This window comes from Coccinella septempunctata, chromosome 3 (genome assembly GCF_907165205.1).
Source record: "Coccinella septempunctata chromosome 3, icCocSept1.1, whole genome shotgun sequence".
Lineage (NCBI taxonomy): Eukaryota > Metazoa > Arthropoda > Insecta > Coleoptera > Coccinellidae > Coccinella > Coccinella septempunctata.
In genome coordinates this window covers 14103988-14122102 of record NC_058191.1, presented here as the reverse complement: position 1 = coordinate 14122102, position 18115 = coordinate 14103988, and the positions used below count along the sequence as shown (strand labels likewise).

General features: G+C 41.8%; 1 protein-coding gene across 1 annotated transcript in view; it reads left to right on the top strand.

Moving 5' to 3' along the window:
- LOC123308994 overlaps positions 1-18115 on the top strand; it is a 213527-nt gene that overhangs the window by 44445 nt on the left and 150967 nt on the right. The window contains exons 6-7 of the mRNA XM_044891829.1: positions 4875-5229; positions 5308-5569. Coding sequence (XP_044747764.1) covers positions 4875-5229; positions 5308-5569 — 617 coding nt within the window. The remainder of the gene's footprint in view (positions 1-4874; positions 5230-5307; positions 5570-18115) is intronic.

Below are 18115 nucleotides of genomic sequence, written 5' to 3'. Positions count from 1 at the left end.
GATAAACAGCTTGTCAAGAATAAGCTCAAGCCTTCTATTTCTGGTTGTGTTATCGATTTCGTTGAAAGTGCGCGGGACTTAGGTTTGATTTTGGACGAGTCACTGCGGTTCCGGGAACATATTGAGAAGGTAATTTCTGGTGCTTATGGGGCTCTTAGAATGATGTTCCCTCATAGATCCTACTTACCGGTCGACACAAAAAAACTGCTTTGTGAGTCTTTGGTTCTGTCAAAGTTTAACTACTGCTCTACTGTCTATGCTTTTTGCCTGGACCAGGAGACTCTCAGCAGAATTCAACGTGTTCAGAACAGTTGCGTGAGGTTCATCTTTGGTATCAGAAAGTTTGATCACGTATCTCACAAGCTGAAGGAATTGGGTTGGCTGCCAATGAAGTTTCGTTTCGAATGTTATGCTGTCTGTACTTATCACAAAATAATAGTCAAGAGATGTCCACCCTATCTCTTTAGTAAGTTAAGGTATAGAGCTGATGTTCATAATGTCAATATAAGATATAGGAATTTACTGTCATGTCCCCAGCACAGAACATCTACCTTTCAAAGAAGTTTCAGATATAATATTTATAGACTGTACAACAATATACCTGAACACCTGAAACAGCTCACCAAAAATCGATTCCGGATTGACATAAAAAATTACTTCCTTGGCCGTCTATGAATTGTTTTTAAAAAATTAGTCTCCGAGGATAAGTGTAGAACTATCGAGTATGCTCAGAAATGTATTTTTCATTTTTGTTTTTTATTATATCTTTATAAATGGTTTATGCCCAAATTGTTCAACTGTAACAAGGGATAAGTGGTAGAACACCTCTGGGTGAACTTCCCCTTGGGATTTTTATTTGTTGGAAATAAAGACCTTTATTATTATTATTATTCGCCGATTACTTTTCAACAATAACCGAATCCACACTTCACCGTTATTACCAGGGCTCTCTGCCGTCTTTATGCACTACCTCATGTTTGTTGAATAAAACATTTTTCTTCTATCCTGTGTTGCAATGTGGGGTGTTGGATGTAATAAAATCCCTGAGGAAAAATAAGAGTTCGGGTCCAGATTCAATATCTGCAAGGATTTTGAAGTTGATAGCCTCAGATATTTGTAATCACTTTGCCCATTGTATCAATCTTTCTGTTAGCTCTGGAGTATTTCCTGCCATTGTCAAAAGTACCTTAGTCGTACCTATTTACAAAAAAAAGGAAATATACAGCATTACGAAATACCGACCAATTTCTATTCTGAGCATATTTTCAAAGGTTTTCGAGAGAGTCGTCTTTAACAGAATGGTAAAGTTCCTTGATAAATTCAATATACTTACTGATTCCCAACATGGTTTTCGATCAGGTTACTCAACCCAGACAGCGGCAGTTGACTTTGTTAATTACGTGTATGAATGTCTTGATGATGTTCTTCATGTGGCTGGGTTATTTTTTGACCTCTCCAGGGCATTTGATAGTCTTTCTTTTCAATTCATCATAGAGAAATGATATAACCTAGGATTCCGAGGTATATTTTTAGATTGGCTTCGTAGCTATTTGGAGGGTAGATCTATGTCTGTTAAGGTTGAAGGCTCGCTGTCTACTAAGCACGATGTGAATCTGGGAGTGCCGCAGGGTTCCGTCCTTGGGACCCTTCTGTTTCTGCCTTTTATCAACGATCTTCCAGACAATCTGCGAGTTGTTTTCATCAAGTTGATAGCTTCTAAAGGTATCTCGTCTTTGATAAAGAAGCTTATAATATGCTTATTTGCAGATGATGCTTCTGTGGCAATTACAGCCTCATCTTTCGAGGAGCTCCAGAGATTATGTGAGCTTCTAGTACAAAGCTTTGTGAGTTGGTGTCATAACAATGGCTTGATGATAAACGTTGAGAAAACTGAGAGCATTTATTTTACTATGCAACAGAGTAATCTAAGGCTGGCTACTCGTTTTCTGGATAATGTCATCTTATCTAGGGATAGTTCTAAATTTCTCGGCATCTGCCTGGACAACAACTTGAACTGGTCCACGCATGTTGAATACGTGTGTGGAAAATTGAATAGTGCTTATTATGCTTTGAGTAGAGTAAGGGATCTGCTCCCCAGAGAATCTCTCATAAACGTCTATTACAGTTTGGTTTATAGTCACTTCCCTAATAGCACACAACGTCCATGGGACGTACAATTCATGTCCATTTAACGTCGGAACGTCCATGGACTTGATTTGTATGTCCTTTGGACGTCCGTTTCCGGACAGTTTTAGGACGTCCAAGATGGATATCCATTGTTAGTCCAATTTATGTACCATGTCCATATCGGATATCCATTGGATGACCGTGAAGGACATAATACGGACTATATGACATATGTCCGTATCATATAGTTCCAAAATAGTCCCTGACCGACTCAATACAGGCAATGTCAAAAATATGTCCTTACTGGATATCCATTAGGGGTCCGTGATGAACATATTACGGACCATATAACTTATACATATATATTACATGGTCCGTATAACGTCCATCACGTACACCTAGTGAATATCCGGTAGGGACATCTTTTGAATGTCCTCACCGGATATTCACTAGGAGTCCGTAATGGACGTAATATGGACCAAATAACATGTATATATTACATGATCCGTATAACGTCCATGACGGACACCTATATAATATCCGGTAGGGACATCTTTTGAATGTCCTCACCGGATATTCACTAGGAGTCCGTAATGGACGTAATATGGATCAAATTACATATACACAATAGCTGACCCGGCAAACGTTGTTTTGCCATATAAATAATTTCCATGTTGTATCATAAAAAAATAGAAATTAAAAATTTTGTCTAAAAAATAAAAAAAAAATTTAGGGGTGGACTACTCCTAACATTTAGGGGGATGAAAAATAGATGTTCGCCGATTCTCATAGATAGCTGACCCGGCAAACGTTGTTTTGCCATATAAATAATTTCCTAATGATTAAATTACTAAAATGTCTATTAAAAAATAAGGGTTGATCGTAGAAGGGTGAAAATTGAGGATTGTATGTATTTTTGTATGTTTTATCATAAAAAAATAGAAATTAAAAATTTTGTCTAAAAAATACAAAAAAAATTTAGGGGTGGACTACCCCTAACATTTAGGGGGATGAAAAATAGATGTTAGCCGATTCTCATAGATACCGGATAAGCACAAAAAATTTCATCAAAATCGGTCAAGCCGTTTCGGAGGAGTATGGTAACGAAAACTATGACACGAGAATTTTATATATTAGATTACATGGTCCGTATAACGTCCATCACGGATACCACTCACGGATATCCGGTAGGGACATCTTTTGAATGTCCATACCGGATATTCACTAGGAGTCCGTAAGGGACGTAATATGGACCAAATAACATGTACAAGTTACATGGTCCGTATAACGTCCATCACGGACACCTAGTGGATATCCGGTAGGGACATCTTTTGAATGTCCATACCGGATATTCACTAGGAGTCCGTAATGGACGTAATATGGACCAAATTACATATACACATTATATGGTCCGTATAACGTCCATCACGGATACCTAAAGGATATCCGGTAGGGACATCTTTTGAATGTCCATACCGGATATTCACTAGGAGTCCGTAATGGACGTAATATGGACCAAATTACATATACACATTACATGGTCCGTATAACGTCCATCACGGATACCTAGTGGATATCCGGTAGGGACATCTTTTGAATGTCCATACCGGATATTCACAAGATGGATGTCCATAGGACTACTTTGTGCTATTAGGGTTGTCATACAATATCCTGCTGTGGGGAAACTCTTCGGGAGCTCTTAGGGCTTTCATACTGCAGAAGCGTATTTCACGTGTGATTTTTAATTTAACACCTCGTTCGTCCTGTAAGCCTCTATTTGTAAAGAATGGGATCTTGACACTATCATGTATTTTCATTCTTAAATGTCTCATGTATGTAAAAAATAATGAGAAAAATATAATTGAGTTATCTAAATAGTTTTCATAGTTACTACACTAGAAGTGAGGAAACACTTTATATTTCCAAACATAAAACTACTAAGTTTCAGATGTCCCCACTCTATCAGTGCATCAAAGTTTATAATCAGTTGCCGTATAAAATTCGATCTCTTAACATTTTGGCGTTCAAGAAATCCATTAAAAATGTATTGATACAAAAGATATTTTATAGAGTAGGTGATTACTTTGATGATTGTGTTGCTAAATGATTGTATTTTGTTTCTAATTTCTGACCTATCCTATACATGTGAAGATCATGTCATAAAAGATCAATGTATATTATTATTATTATTATTATTATTATTATTCTCCAAGAAGCTCTTCAATGCGATATATTTCGGTACTCCCTGCGACTTACTGTTACATTTCTGGTTGACTGGGATGCCACTGCTAACGAACGGAGTTCTGTCAGTAAGCTTGACAATGCTACCTTCTACATCAGCACCCTTCCATTTTGGGACTTATCAGAACAACAAAAAGCTTGACTATGGTTTCGGCACGTACATCACCATCATAATATAATAATGATGATTTAGTGAACTTACAAAAAAACTTGTAAATCATCCACCATGTTCAAACACATGGATCTGAAAATTGAATTTTCTGCATTCATTTGTCGATGTGGTATTTTCTTATTTATTGGGAAGTAAAACCTTTTTTTCCTTCTTTCTCCTTCTTCGAGGTAGATAAACTTCGACAGAATATGAGATGATTAGATAGCATGTTTAAAAAAACCTCGAACCATTTGAGCAGTGTACAGATTTTTCTACAACTGTGTACGACCGCATTTGACATCCTCTCATTTATCACTTTAAACGATGAGGTTTATTTCCTTCTTCTTTGTTCAAGACAATAAATCTTACCAATCGAAGAAGCAGCATCTTGAAGCAGCGTTCTCTAAACGAAGAATTGATGTCAGACAGAGTTCAAGAAAGAGAGAGAGTGAGGCGAAATATCCAGAAGCAAGTTTCTTTGAACGAAGAGCTCATTTATCAGAGACATACGTTCGAATCATTCAAAGATTCTATACTGTCGGTTTCGAGTTCTAAGAGGTTTCAGTTGATCAAGACTGGATTCACTAATAAGTTCAAGACCTCCACCAATAACATAGAAAAGGTAACAGGACAGTCTTTGAGGAATGGATTTGCCAGAATGTTTCAAAATTGGAAAAGTTCAGAAGCTTCTACTCCACTCACTCCTAAAGGTGCGGATATTTCGATCAAATTTTTTGTAGAGCGCTGGAGAAAGATCCAATATTGATTTATTTTCCTATCACTTTCAGATATTTCGGAGAGCAAAGTAAACCCAGGAAACGAAGAAGGACAACAGAAGGAGCCTATAGAAAGGAGGTCTTCAAAGGAAGATGGTTCGGATAGCTCTAAGGATAGTAGTTTGCAGAGTGACACAAGCGTTGATTCTGAAGATTCTTTCGCATCTGTTATTTTCGTTCCCAAATCTAACCCTATGTCGCCGACTCTTCTTCCTTCTGATCCCACATCACCAAAAGTTAAGACTTCATCGATGCCGTCATCCCCAAAACTCAGGTGAGCTGATGTGAAATATCAGTTTCATATGAATACTATACAGATTGTTCCAAGAAATACTACTTTTACTAATCTTCTTCGAGAGACACTCAATTGCTTTATATTCAGAAAATGTTTCGTCTAAGAATATTCTTCTGCATTAGTTTCTAAGATTTCCTGAGTTATAAAGGTACTCGACGGAGTCTAGCACCAGATATTTTGAGATGACACATAGATGAGAAATGGAATATTCGAACACTGGCAGTTTTGAGAATTTATTTCAGCACATTCTGTCTGCAAAAGCCACATCGCTATGTGTAATCTCTCTGCCATTGTAGCAAAAATCGTAGAAACAGCTCTGGAAAGGGAAGGGGAACGGTATGATTTGAGAGGAAAGACCTTGAATGCAATCCCAATAAACATTCACTTGTTAACTTCAGTACGTGCAGGATATACTATTTTCGATAACTTGTCTGCCAGTGCGTAGGTGGTCTATGTTGCTAAATATTTTACGGAAACCTGCTTGTTCTACAGATTGGTAGGAATCCAACGTAATCGTTAAGCGATTCGTTATGGTCCTTGTTAGTAGCCTTATTCATTCATTCATTGCTTCATCCCTTTACCGGGAATAAATCTACAAAAAGACACACACAAAAAAATGGTGCGAATGGACTTCTTAGGGCTAATTGCGACTGTGTGCCCTCCTGTGACTGAAGAGACCTAACAGTGACCTACAGATCCTTCCACACTCCGGGCATGGATAGTCACCAACCAGATCTGGCCGCCGCTGTATCCTTCTCGAGTCTCCATTATAACTGTGTACCTCCATTGTGACCTGTCTAATGCTAGTTGTTCCCAGTTATGATTGGCATTAACTGATTTCAGGGATTGATGTAGTATATCCTCAAATCGTTTACACAGACCTCCTGGTTTCCGGGCTCTGTGAATTCGCCATACGGAGCTATTTTGTGTATTGCATCCTTAGAATGTGGCCGCTCCATCTGAGTCGGGCTCTCGTTACTTGAGTGTCAATTGTTATACAACTCGCGCGCTGCAAGACTTCTGCATTGGAAACTTTGTGGAACCATCTGATATGCATTATTTGTCTTATATTACGTTGTTGCGTTTGTTCAAGCTGTTTAATATGTCGCCTGTAGGGTGTCCAGCTTTCGCTTCCGTAAAGAACCGTTGGGAGGACCACAGCTTTGTAAACAGCTGTCTTGGTCTTCAGATTGAGGTCGTGATTTTGAAACACTCTGTCCCTCAGCTTCCAGAATGCCCATGACTCAATTTTTTATTTATTTATTCTGAAACAGGGATACAAACGGGAAAATTCCCATCACACATCCAATTATAAACTAAACAATATTCTCAGCAAGCATGGTGTTCAGATATATATAAAACTAACAACAGACAATCATTACATAAACCATAAACTACTACAATTCGAAAATGTTCTTGATGTCCCTCCTGAAACTCGACAAGGTAGTTATAAAAATGTCAATCCCCGCACAATATTTATTGAATGAAGTGCATATTCGGTGAACCGGTGAATTTCTACCAATATTGGTATTGAATGCACTCTCTGAGAGTAAAGCACGATGTAACGGGGTTTTCCTCGGTGTTTTCGAGCGCCAGCTATTCTTTAAGGGAGAATAGCAAACCTACCCTGGCAGCTACTAGCCGGAGACAGGGTTCCCTGGTGTCTAGGGTGTTAGCGACGCACAATGATAGGCAGAATCAACGTGTACAACTTTTATTTGTCGATTCGAAAAAGGGGAACACAAATGGCACTACTACAAAATTTTTACAGTGACTCGAAATCGGTGAAATTTACAGGGGCAAGACGGACGGAATAACACTGGATCCGATCTCAAACGTTATACGGGGGTTAACGGACTTGTTCGCCAGCCAGAACCTGAGACGTACACTTGACGGACAGATATTGGACTTCAGCCAGGTTAGAGGATGAAAGACAGCACAGAAATACGACGGCTCACCCTTAGGTTCGTTCGGCACTCCCCGGGTATCCACACCAGCAGAATGCCTCCATAACCGTAGGGGTGAACACAGGAACGTGTTCAAAGACGGGAACTGAGGAAATGGTGCGCCACCCCAAAGTGTCCTCGGTACCCCCCGGGTATCCACACCAGCAGGGTACTTTATCGACAGTAGGGGTGGAACTAGATAAGACGGGAAATTTCGGGAAAGGGTGAGCCACCCCAAAGTGCCTTCGCCTACCCCCCGGGTATCCACACCAGTAGGGTACGTTAATGACAGTAGAGGTGGAACTAGACTCGGGTATAAGAGGGATGTAGACGGAAAACTGAAGTTCCAATATTATATAAAAAAAATAACGGCGTGTCGTCTTACCTCTGGTTCTATATTCGGCCACTTACACTCGTGAAACTTGAAAATAAATCGCCCCAACTGCGGTGAATGAGAAAAGCAAAAAAAAGAGTTTGAACTCTAATATAAAAAAACCAAAAAAAAAAAAAAATCTTCTGAAAAATTCCGGCGGACGGCACTAAGTAAGCAATCAAAAACAATCGTAACTAGTAACAGTCGGTGAATTAATCGTAAGTAAGTGGCCTGCGGGGGAACATCTGACTTTATACCCACAGGGGGGGTGCGGATATCAGATGTGCCCGGCAGTCGAAATTCGGTAAATTTGCGTCGACGAAGATGTTTTAATTTCGACTTATCTGTGCTAGCGAACAAAAAAACTCGGTTATCTTCCAATTCAGGATGTTTTATACGGTGCGACATCATTTTTAGGAAATGAAAACGGAATAAAAACGGTACGGTATGTTTACAATTCCGAACGATGTCGGAATCCTGAATTGGAAATTGAAAATATTTCTCGGAAAATTAATTCAAAACAAGATTATTTAAAAATGAAAAATAAAATAATTATTCTAAAATGAGGGGGTAGGTTTGAAAACTACCCTCTCGTTACATCCCCCGGGCTTCGGTTGAAATCTACGATGAAATAGGGGATTAAATTTTTCACGGTGAAATCTACTAAGTCCGGTTAACGGTTTGACTATTCACGGCAAGACGATTGAGATCGGATTTACATTAAACAGGTTCACCTAATCTACTCCAGGTGGCGTATACTCGGCTAATGCTATCTCAGTTACTCCCACTCTATGGTCCGCTCGGTGTGCTTCGATGATGCTGTCGAAAGTGTCGAAGTTCTGTGTTCTATCAGCTAACCTCCAAAGTCCAATTGTCAAATCTCGCCGGGTGGTTCCAAATTTCGATTTACATTTCCATCGGTGAAAGAAATGCCGGAAAATAGTGGAAACAGTGCAGGACGGAATCTTCAAAGTGAGTACCATTTCGATTTGTCATTCGTTGTGTTATTTCTGAACCATTTTAGGGTGGACTTCGCAAAGCCGGCTCCGGGCACATGTCATGGGGGTTAACAGTTGCCAATATCATCCAACCAGGGTGGTTTAGAATACCAGACAGCGTCGTTGGCTCACCTTTGTGACGGTGGTGAAATTCTCCGAGGGTGTTGGAGTCAGCAGCAGTTGTAGGTTGCATAAAAATGAGAGAAAAGCATTTAGTATACTGATACCCTGGAGCAGAGGGATAACAGGGTGTACGGTATAATTTCGGAAGAAACGGTAAGTACGGTCGGTAATTTTAATAAGGAGATACAAATATACTGTTCTATTTCACTTACCGTTTAGGCCAGTTTGTAATATCGGTGTAAGCGGTGTCAGCCTTCTATTGCTATTTTCTATTCGGTCATTGTATTTAACAGTGACACGGGGGTGAAATAGAGACAGACAGGACGGGTGTATCTCACTTGTTATTATCGGTCCCACAATTAATACAGAAAAATTGAATTAACGGTTAGGGTTCCTGTTTTTCCAGTGAATTAACGGAATTTTCTGTTGTAGGTGTTGTGGAATACCACTTATCTGCTGGATATCGGACAGCCAGACGGCCCTGTTTGGTGGCAATAAAAGCTGCACAGAACAAACAAAACTGTACGGAACAGAATCTTCCAACGCTGGCAGACCAGGTTAGATCTATCGGTTATGGTGGAATCGCGGAAATATAGGTATGTACATTTTGTCAGTTAATAAGGAGATACAAGTATAAGGCTCTATTTCACTCACCTGGGCACTTATTCAGTGAAAGCAGCAATAGTAACCCATTACTAACCTATTTGCGGTGATGAATATTATTTTTAACGGTAACAGAGGAGTGAAATAGAGTCAGACAGAACGGATGTATCCCATTTATTATCGGTGCATGCTATAATATAACGGTACGGTTGATTTTTATTTAGGTTGCTATACAGTGTACTTACTAACGGTCTGACGGATGAAACGGTTTTAAATCCTTCACATGAATATTGGTGATTTTCTTACCAGTGTCATCTTTCAGGTCATAAACAACGGGTGAATTTACTTTCACAACGGTATACGGACCAGAGAACTTCGGAGCCAACTTGGCTGCAAAGCTATCAACGGCGGATGTCAACGGATTAGCACGGCGCAGAACTCTATCACCGACAGGGAAACGAACATCTCTTCGACGGAGGTTGTAATGGTAAGCTTGCTGCTCAAATGCACGGTACAACCTGGTATTGACAAACTCGTAGGCCTCCTGAAGATGACGGATTTGTTCTGTACGGTGAGTAAGATTTACTCTACTTTCTTCTGGGCTTCTGTTTGTCTCCTCGGTGTCTTCGTCTTGGGTGTTCGACGAGTAGATTGCCTTTGGAACTGTTAATTCCCTTCCATAGTTCAGAAATGCCGGTGTGAATCCTGTAGATTCTTGTTTTGCGGTATTCAGGGCGAAAGTTAGTTCACCTAATTTCTCATCCCAAGTACGGTGATCGGCTTCACAGAACTGACCTATCATAGTTTTCAGCGTACGATTGGCTCGTTCTACGGCGTTGCACTGTGGTGTATACGGAGGGGTGAAACGGTGAGCAATGTTTAGCTCTCGGAGACTGCTTTTGAACAGTCTACTGTCATACTGTACCCCGTTGTCAGATATCACCAGTTTCGGACAGATATATCGGAGTATAACCTGTTCATATAGGGCTGAATAAACGGTTTTAGCGGTGGCTTTCCGCAACGGACGGTATTCAACCCACTTCGTGAAACGGTCCTGCATCACCACTACGTAAGAATTTTCCTTCTTGGAACGGGGAAGTGGCCCAACCACATCTGTACAGACCTCTTGGAACGGTGCATCAGTCATTCTATGTGGTTGCATTTTTCCAGGCGTCTTCTGTTGTGGTACTTTGTACCTTTGACAGGATGGGCAGTTTCTTACGTATTTTGCGACATCTCTGAACATCCCCGGCCAGTAATAATTCCGGGCTAGCCGAGAGATGACCAGCTAATTCAGAATCGTGATTTTCTTTCAGGACCTCCAGTCGTTGTTCGGTGGGTACACAGAGCTTCCATGGTTGTCCGGATCCAACTTCAGTAAAGTCGGAAGAGTCCCAGAAGTGACGATACAGTTTCCCATCCTCAACGGCGTAGTCAGGGAAATCTTCTGGGTCTCGTTGTACCTCTTGGAGCTTTTTGTTGTACCAACTGCAGCGAACTTCGACGTCGGCCAGGCATACGGAATCTACAGACGGTAACGGGTTTCGGGACAGACTGTCGGCGACTTTGTTCAGGGCACTTTTCCGGTATTGGACTTCAAAGTCGAATTGCTGAAGGAAAACGGCCCATCGAGCAATTCTTCCGGACGGTGACTTGATGGAATTCAGCCATTTCAGACTCATGTGGTCGGAAATTACGGTGAAATGAAATCCTTCCAGGTATGGTCGCAGTTTCTCTATCGAGAAAACAATTGCGAGACATTCCTTTTCGGACACGGAGTAATTTCTTTCGGCGGTGTTCAAGGTACGGCTGACATAGGCGATCACCCTTTCCTCTCCATCAAGAACTTGGGTCAGGCCTCCTCCAAGGCCTACGTCACTGGCGTCTGTTTGCAGGACGAACGGTTGATTGAAATCCCAGGCCCGGATCTAGGGGGGGGCAAGCGGGGCGCTTGCCCCGGGTGCCAGCTCAAGGGGGCGCCAAAATCAACCAGAGGTTAAAATTTTTTTACTTTTGATTTTCTCGTAAAAAATTAATTTCCTAGTGCTAAAATGGAAAGTGTAGAATGGACACATGATAAACCATCACTATGCCTAAAATCTTTAAAATCAATGAGGGATCAATTAACTGCATATTATTCAGTCATCTACGAATGACCGCCACACTTGGGTGAAAAAGGTTGAAAGATCTGATATGTTCACACTGCGTCCAGCAGTAATTTCTTTGCCTGTCGACTCATCGCCTTCTCATCTGGAACTAAGGGCCAAAATTTCCGATTTTCTATAGACCATAACTTAAAAACTAATCCTTTCAGCATAATTCTATTTGCATATTCGTAATCTATGCCTTAGTAAAAACACCAATTTTGGTGGAAATCAGTGAGATTGAAATTTTTTCAAATTTTCCATAGATGTAGGTACCGAGTTTTTCACCATAATTTGAGCCCCCCTTTAACTTTGTTACTAAGAGAGGTACAAAAAATAATTGTTTTATACAAAAGTTTCACGAAATGGAGTGTTTCAAAATGTTTTCACAAAATGAAATATATACAGAGTGGGCGATTTTTTGAAGAATATTTTTGGTCTCCGATCAAAACCGAATTCATTCTGTACACTAATTCGAGGGCGTAGAACACGAATATGCAAACAGATATTCAAAAAAAAAAAAACATTTTTCAAGTTATGGTCGATGGAAAATCGGAAATTTTGGACCTTCGCGGAAAAATTCATAAAATCTGAACTGTTCGTGATAGATGAATGAAGTGTGGTTTTTTATATTCGCAAAGAACCAATTCATCACAAAAAAAAAACAGCATATGACTAGTGCCTTTTTTCTAGCTGCTACAGCTCTTCAAAGTTGACCAATATTTCCGAAATTTTGCACTAAAAGTGATTTATTCCTCAAAATACTGATCCTCCAAAAATCTAATTGCATATTCGTGATCTACGACCTTGAATTAATATGTAAAATGATCCGGGTCGACATATGTAGCTAAAAAAATAAATTTTTGTTTGGAATAATTTCGTTCATGAAGCGCGGGTAAAAACGATAGACGAGGGCGGGTTGTAAACGACATTCTTGTAAATACAAACTTTTTTATTTTTCGCACGATTGCAACCCGAGTCATTTTTTTTACTAATTCGAGGTCGTAGATTACGAATATGCAATTTTTGGGAGTATTTTGGGAAAAGAATAACTTTTAAAGGAATAATGAGAAAAAATATGTTTTGATGGAACAATGGGAAAAAAATAAGAGTGATTTTTTTCCCAAAGTACTTATCTTAGGAAAAATCTAATTGCATAATCTATACCACCTGGAACTAGTGAAAAAAATAACTCGGGTTGAAAGCGATGACGAATATGCAATTAGATTTTTCCTACGAACCTTAGAAGGGGGGGGGGGCGCCATCATGAATTTTTGCCCCGGTCAGAAAAAATCGTAGATCCGGGCCTGTGAAATCCGGACAGGCCATTATCGGTGATTCGGTCAGTTTTTGTTTCAGGAGGTCGAACGCTTTTTGTTGTTCCTCACCCCACTTCCAACGTGTTTTCTTCTTTAACAGGTGAGTTAACGGTGAAACGACATCGGAAAGTTCTCTATAAAACGGCGGTACCAGCTAGCAACTCCCAGAAAACGGCGCAATTCACGGATGGTTTTCGGCGCTGGGAATGCTACGATAGAGGAAACTTTATCCGGGTCGGTACGGATTCCTTCGGAGGTAACGACATGTCCTAGGTATTTTAGGGATTTTCGCACAAAGTCACACTTTTCGGGATTGAGACGAAGATTGGCTTCTCTCAACCGCCGGAATACTTCTCTTAAGTTCTTCAGGTGCTCCTCGAAAGTTTCCCCCAGGACAACTATGTCGTCCAGTTAGGCGAACGCCTCCGGTTCCATTTCTGGGCCAATAACGGTATCTAAGAATCTCTGAAATGTGGCTGGACTAGCGTGAAGACCAAACGGCATTACGGTGAACTGGAACAATCCCCTTCCTGGAACTATGAAGGCAGTAATCGGACGGCTCTCCTTTGCTAACGGTATCTGCCAGTATCCTTGTTTCAGATCCAGTGTGGAGATGTACTTGGCCTTACGCAGTTTATCCAGAATCCCAGAAATGTACGGCAACGGGTATGCATCTTTTACAGACACTTGGTTGACGGCACGGAAGTCGATGCAAAAACGGTATTTTCCGTCTTTCTTCCTGATCAATACTACCGGTGAACTCCACGGTGACTTGGAGGGTTCAATCACTCCCTCAGCCAGCATACGGTCTACTTCCTGATTGAAGATCTCCTGCATTTTCGGGTTTAGGGGTCGGTATCGTCGTTTGATCGGTTCGGTGCCCGGTTTCAGTTTGATCTTATGTTCAATCAGGTCGGTTGTACCATATAGGTCTTCAAACTTCTTCAATTTTTCTTTCAGAAATGCCTCCAGCTCCTGTTTCTGAGACTCCGTCAGCTCCAACAGGTGTTCTTCGGCGGTGTGAACTTCTGCGGTGGTTTCGACGGGAGTCATCGGTTTCGAGATCAGTCGGCCTTCCAGAAAGCACTCGGCGGTACTGAGATTTACGGAAAACTTGAAAGTCGACAGAACATCCATCCCCAGAATAATGTCAACCGGTAAGTTTGGTACCAGTAAGAATTTCAAATCAGGCAGTGTGTAATCGGAAATTTGCACGGTGGTGGTGTACAGTTTCGGTGTGACGGTGGTTTGTCCGTTCGCTATTACTGCGAAACTGTTGTGCATTGTTTGTCCTGTGATTCCTTTACTTTCACACTGATCGGATACGGCCTGATTGCAGAAACTCCTGGTCGCTCCGGTATCTATCAGTGCTCGGAAGTGTTTGCCGGCTATTCTGACCTCTACTAACGGACGGTTATCATTACAGGTAGTCGGTGCCAGTGGAGTCAAGATTCCGGGAGATGTGGTCGACTCCGCCTCCAATCTCCCCTTCAGTTTCCCGAACACGGACAGTCTCGTGAGAGAATATTTTCCCTCTGGCATCGAGAACAGAAAATTTTCGGTGGCCTGCGACATTCTCGACGCATGTGGCCATATCCACCACATCGGAAACATTGTGTCTGGAAGGGCACTCTCCTCCCTGAAGGTGGTTCAGTCCGGTCAGCGGGGCTATTTTCGGTTGGACGGCGGGGTGGCGGTGTTGACGATGTGGATCGACCTTCGGACCTGTCTCCAGAAGTCGGACGGTGAGATTCCTGTTGTTGGACTATTGACTCTATGGACCTGGGTGGCCTTGGGCGGCTTTCTCCCGGCGGAGACAGTCGCGTCTGGTTGGCCTGTGTCGGCAGTACTGATTCCCTGTGATTGATTGTTTGGTGAACCTGCTCTCCGGTATCCATAGAAAAACTTGTCTGACATCGGTTCAGTTGACGGGGACTGTACGTCAGGTGAGGCTCTTCCACAAAACCTGGTTTGGAGGGTGGCCGGGTGTACTGGCTCATCTGCCACTGGACCAGTTCAAAAACTTTTCCCTTACGGAGAAGTTCATCATAAGTCTTGGTCTCCTAGAAGGCCAAGGCTTGCTGTAAGGGCGGGATCAACCTCTGTCGGATAAGCCGGATCTGCTCCACCTCGGATGGTTTTGCATAAGTGAGTTTCTGGAATAAGTTCTGCATCCGGGTAACATATAGAAGTAACTTTTCTTCAGGGCCTTGTGTTCGCCTTTTTATTTCCTCCAGCAGATTCTCTTCGTAGTTAACTGGCAGAAATGCTTCTTTCAGCTGGTTGCTAAAATCCTCCCAGTCCTCGAAAGTACCTCTCCGGGGAATGAACCAATCCCTCGCATCCTTTCGTAGTAATTCATACACTGATTCAAAAACTTGTTCCAGGGATACTTTACGTGATTCAGCCAGCCTCTCCACTTCCTCAGTTGGTACTGTTGATCGAGACTCCGGTTTCGATCTGGCAGGTGTTGTGATAATTGGCCGGTCAGAATTCATCCACGGTGCAGGTAAGTGTGGGAAAGACACCCTTCGTGTGGAATTAACCCATCTACTTTGTGTCGGACCCTCAGGTGTTGCTGTCCCACAGTCCTGTGACTGTGTGAGAGGTATCGCTGGTAATTGTTGCAGTAATGCTCTACATGTCTGCCTTGTCTCATTCATGACCTGTTCTAATGTTGGATTCCTTACAGGTGTACCGGTACGTGAGACATTAACTACTGCAGGAGGGCCGACACCATCTCCTAAGTCGGAGATGTGATGTCTCAACCTTTGATAACCTCTCCGGTTGGATCGGTGACATCCCAGGTGAACTGGGCACCTCCTCATCCAAAAGAGACCTCTGACCTCGGTTGGATGTCTGCGGCTGTTCACGATCACTCCTCCTACGCAGCTCCTCCAGTGTCTCCAATGCGGTATCTGTAGTCGCCTTCATTTGTTCAATCAATTGTAACTGTGTTGTGTCTGCGGTGACAATAAAGTTCAGCCTGCCCTGAATGTGTATTAATCTGGTGTAAATTCGCGAAAATTCGTTAGCCGCATTATTATGATTGAAGTTCTGAAGGGATTCTACCAAATCGGTGAGTTTATTTTGACAGATCTCAATCTCGGAGGCGGGATTCAATGATGTTGGGGGTAGTAGAGGTTCATTAGACTGAAGCACCTGTCGTAACAGACTCCGTTTAGTCATCACAGTACCGGGTATCGATTGTCCCCTCAGTTGTAATTCGAATGTAAGTTCATCACTGAGTAACCGGTTCACATCCATGTTCGACATATTATATTCAACTTAGTCCGATTCAGAACGCACCAATATTTCACACTCGGTATGTCTTTCACAATCCGTTTAAGTTCTAAGTCCAACCCGGTAAGTTAATCGTTAGCCAACCTATTCACTTAAGTTCGAAGTGGGTATCGGTGCAACCCGAACAAAAATTAAGTCTAAGTCCCGGTGTATCCGAAAAAAGTCTAAGTCCCGGCGCACCAAAGACAATCTTAGTCCCGATGTATCACAAAAAAAAATTTTCAAAAAATTTTTAAACTCCAACGTTACTCGGAAAAAAAAATTTCTATCAGTCCCACTAAAGTCCGAAAATATTTTAGAAATGCCGCACACAATCGCAAGTCACTTCGTATAGTCCGAAAAATTTCCTGAAATTCGAATAGCACCAAAACGCACAAGTTAAATTCCTAACAGTCTTTCAAGTTCAATAGCCAGAAAATAAATCACAATAATTGTCTTTCAGTTTTCAGAAAAGTCAGAAATAATCGGTAAGTTTCAACAGTACAGGTCAAAAGAAAATAGAAAACAGGTAGATAGGTTATCAACAGGTAATAGGTGATTCCCTATTGAACCGATAGGTAAATCACACCTATTAAATTTTACCAATTGCGACAATAAATTTTCAATTTTTCTAAGTCCGGAAATTCACTCACCTTCAATGTGAAATTAAAACAGTTCAATTCAATAAATCAGAAATATGCAATTAAAAATCGGAAATAATTTTCACTGATATAACGGCGTAATAACAGTTCAGTTTTCAACAACTCAATACAGTAATCGGCAAAAAGAATAATCACAAATTATTTTCAACGGGGTTCAACAGTAGGAAAATTTCCAAAATATAGTCCAATTCAATTCACAGTATAACAGTTCAATATGGAGTGGCAGGGAATAAAACACAGTTCAAGTTTATTTTTCACAGTTTTCCGTTCAAGGAATAGTTACTCACTGTTCTGAGGTTTCACTCACTGTTTCGGGAATTCACTCACTGTCCGGTTAATGTCTCTCACCTCAGTTGTTTCCTGGTAGATTCTGAACGGTCCCTGCTCGGGCGCCATTTTTGTTACGGGGTTTTCCTCGGTGTTCTCGAGCGCCAGCTATTCTTTAAGGGAGAATAGCAAACCTACCCTGGCAGCTACTAGCCGGGAACAGGGTTCCCTGGTGTCTAGGGTGTTAGCGACGCACAATGATAGGCAGAATCAACGTGTACAACTTTTATTTGTCGATTCGAAAAAGAGGAACACAAAGGGCACTACTACAAAATTTTTACAGTGACTCGAAATCGGTGAAATTTACAGGGGCAAGACGGACGGAATAACACTGGATCCGATCTCAAACGTTAAACGGGGGTTAACGGACTTGTTCGCCAGCCAGAACCTGAGACGTACACTTGACGGACAGATATTGGACTTCAGCCAGGTTAGGGGATGAAAGACAGCACAGAAATACGACGGCTCACCCTTAGGCTCGTTCGGCACTCCCCGGGTATCCACACCAGCAGAATGCCTCCCTAACCGTAGGGGTGAACACAGGAACGTGTTAAAAGACGGAAACTGAGGAAAGGGTGCGCCACCCCAAAGTGTCCTCGGTACCCCCCGGGTATCCACACCAGCAGGGTACTTTAACGACAGTAGGGGTGGAACTAGATAAGACGGGAAATTTCGGGAAAGGGTGAGCCACCCCAAAGTGCCTTCGCCTACCCCCCGGGTATCCACACCAGCAGGGTACGTTAATGAC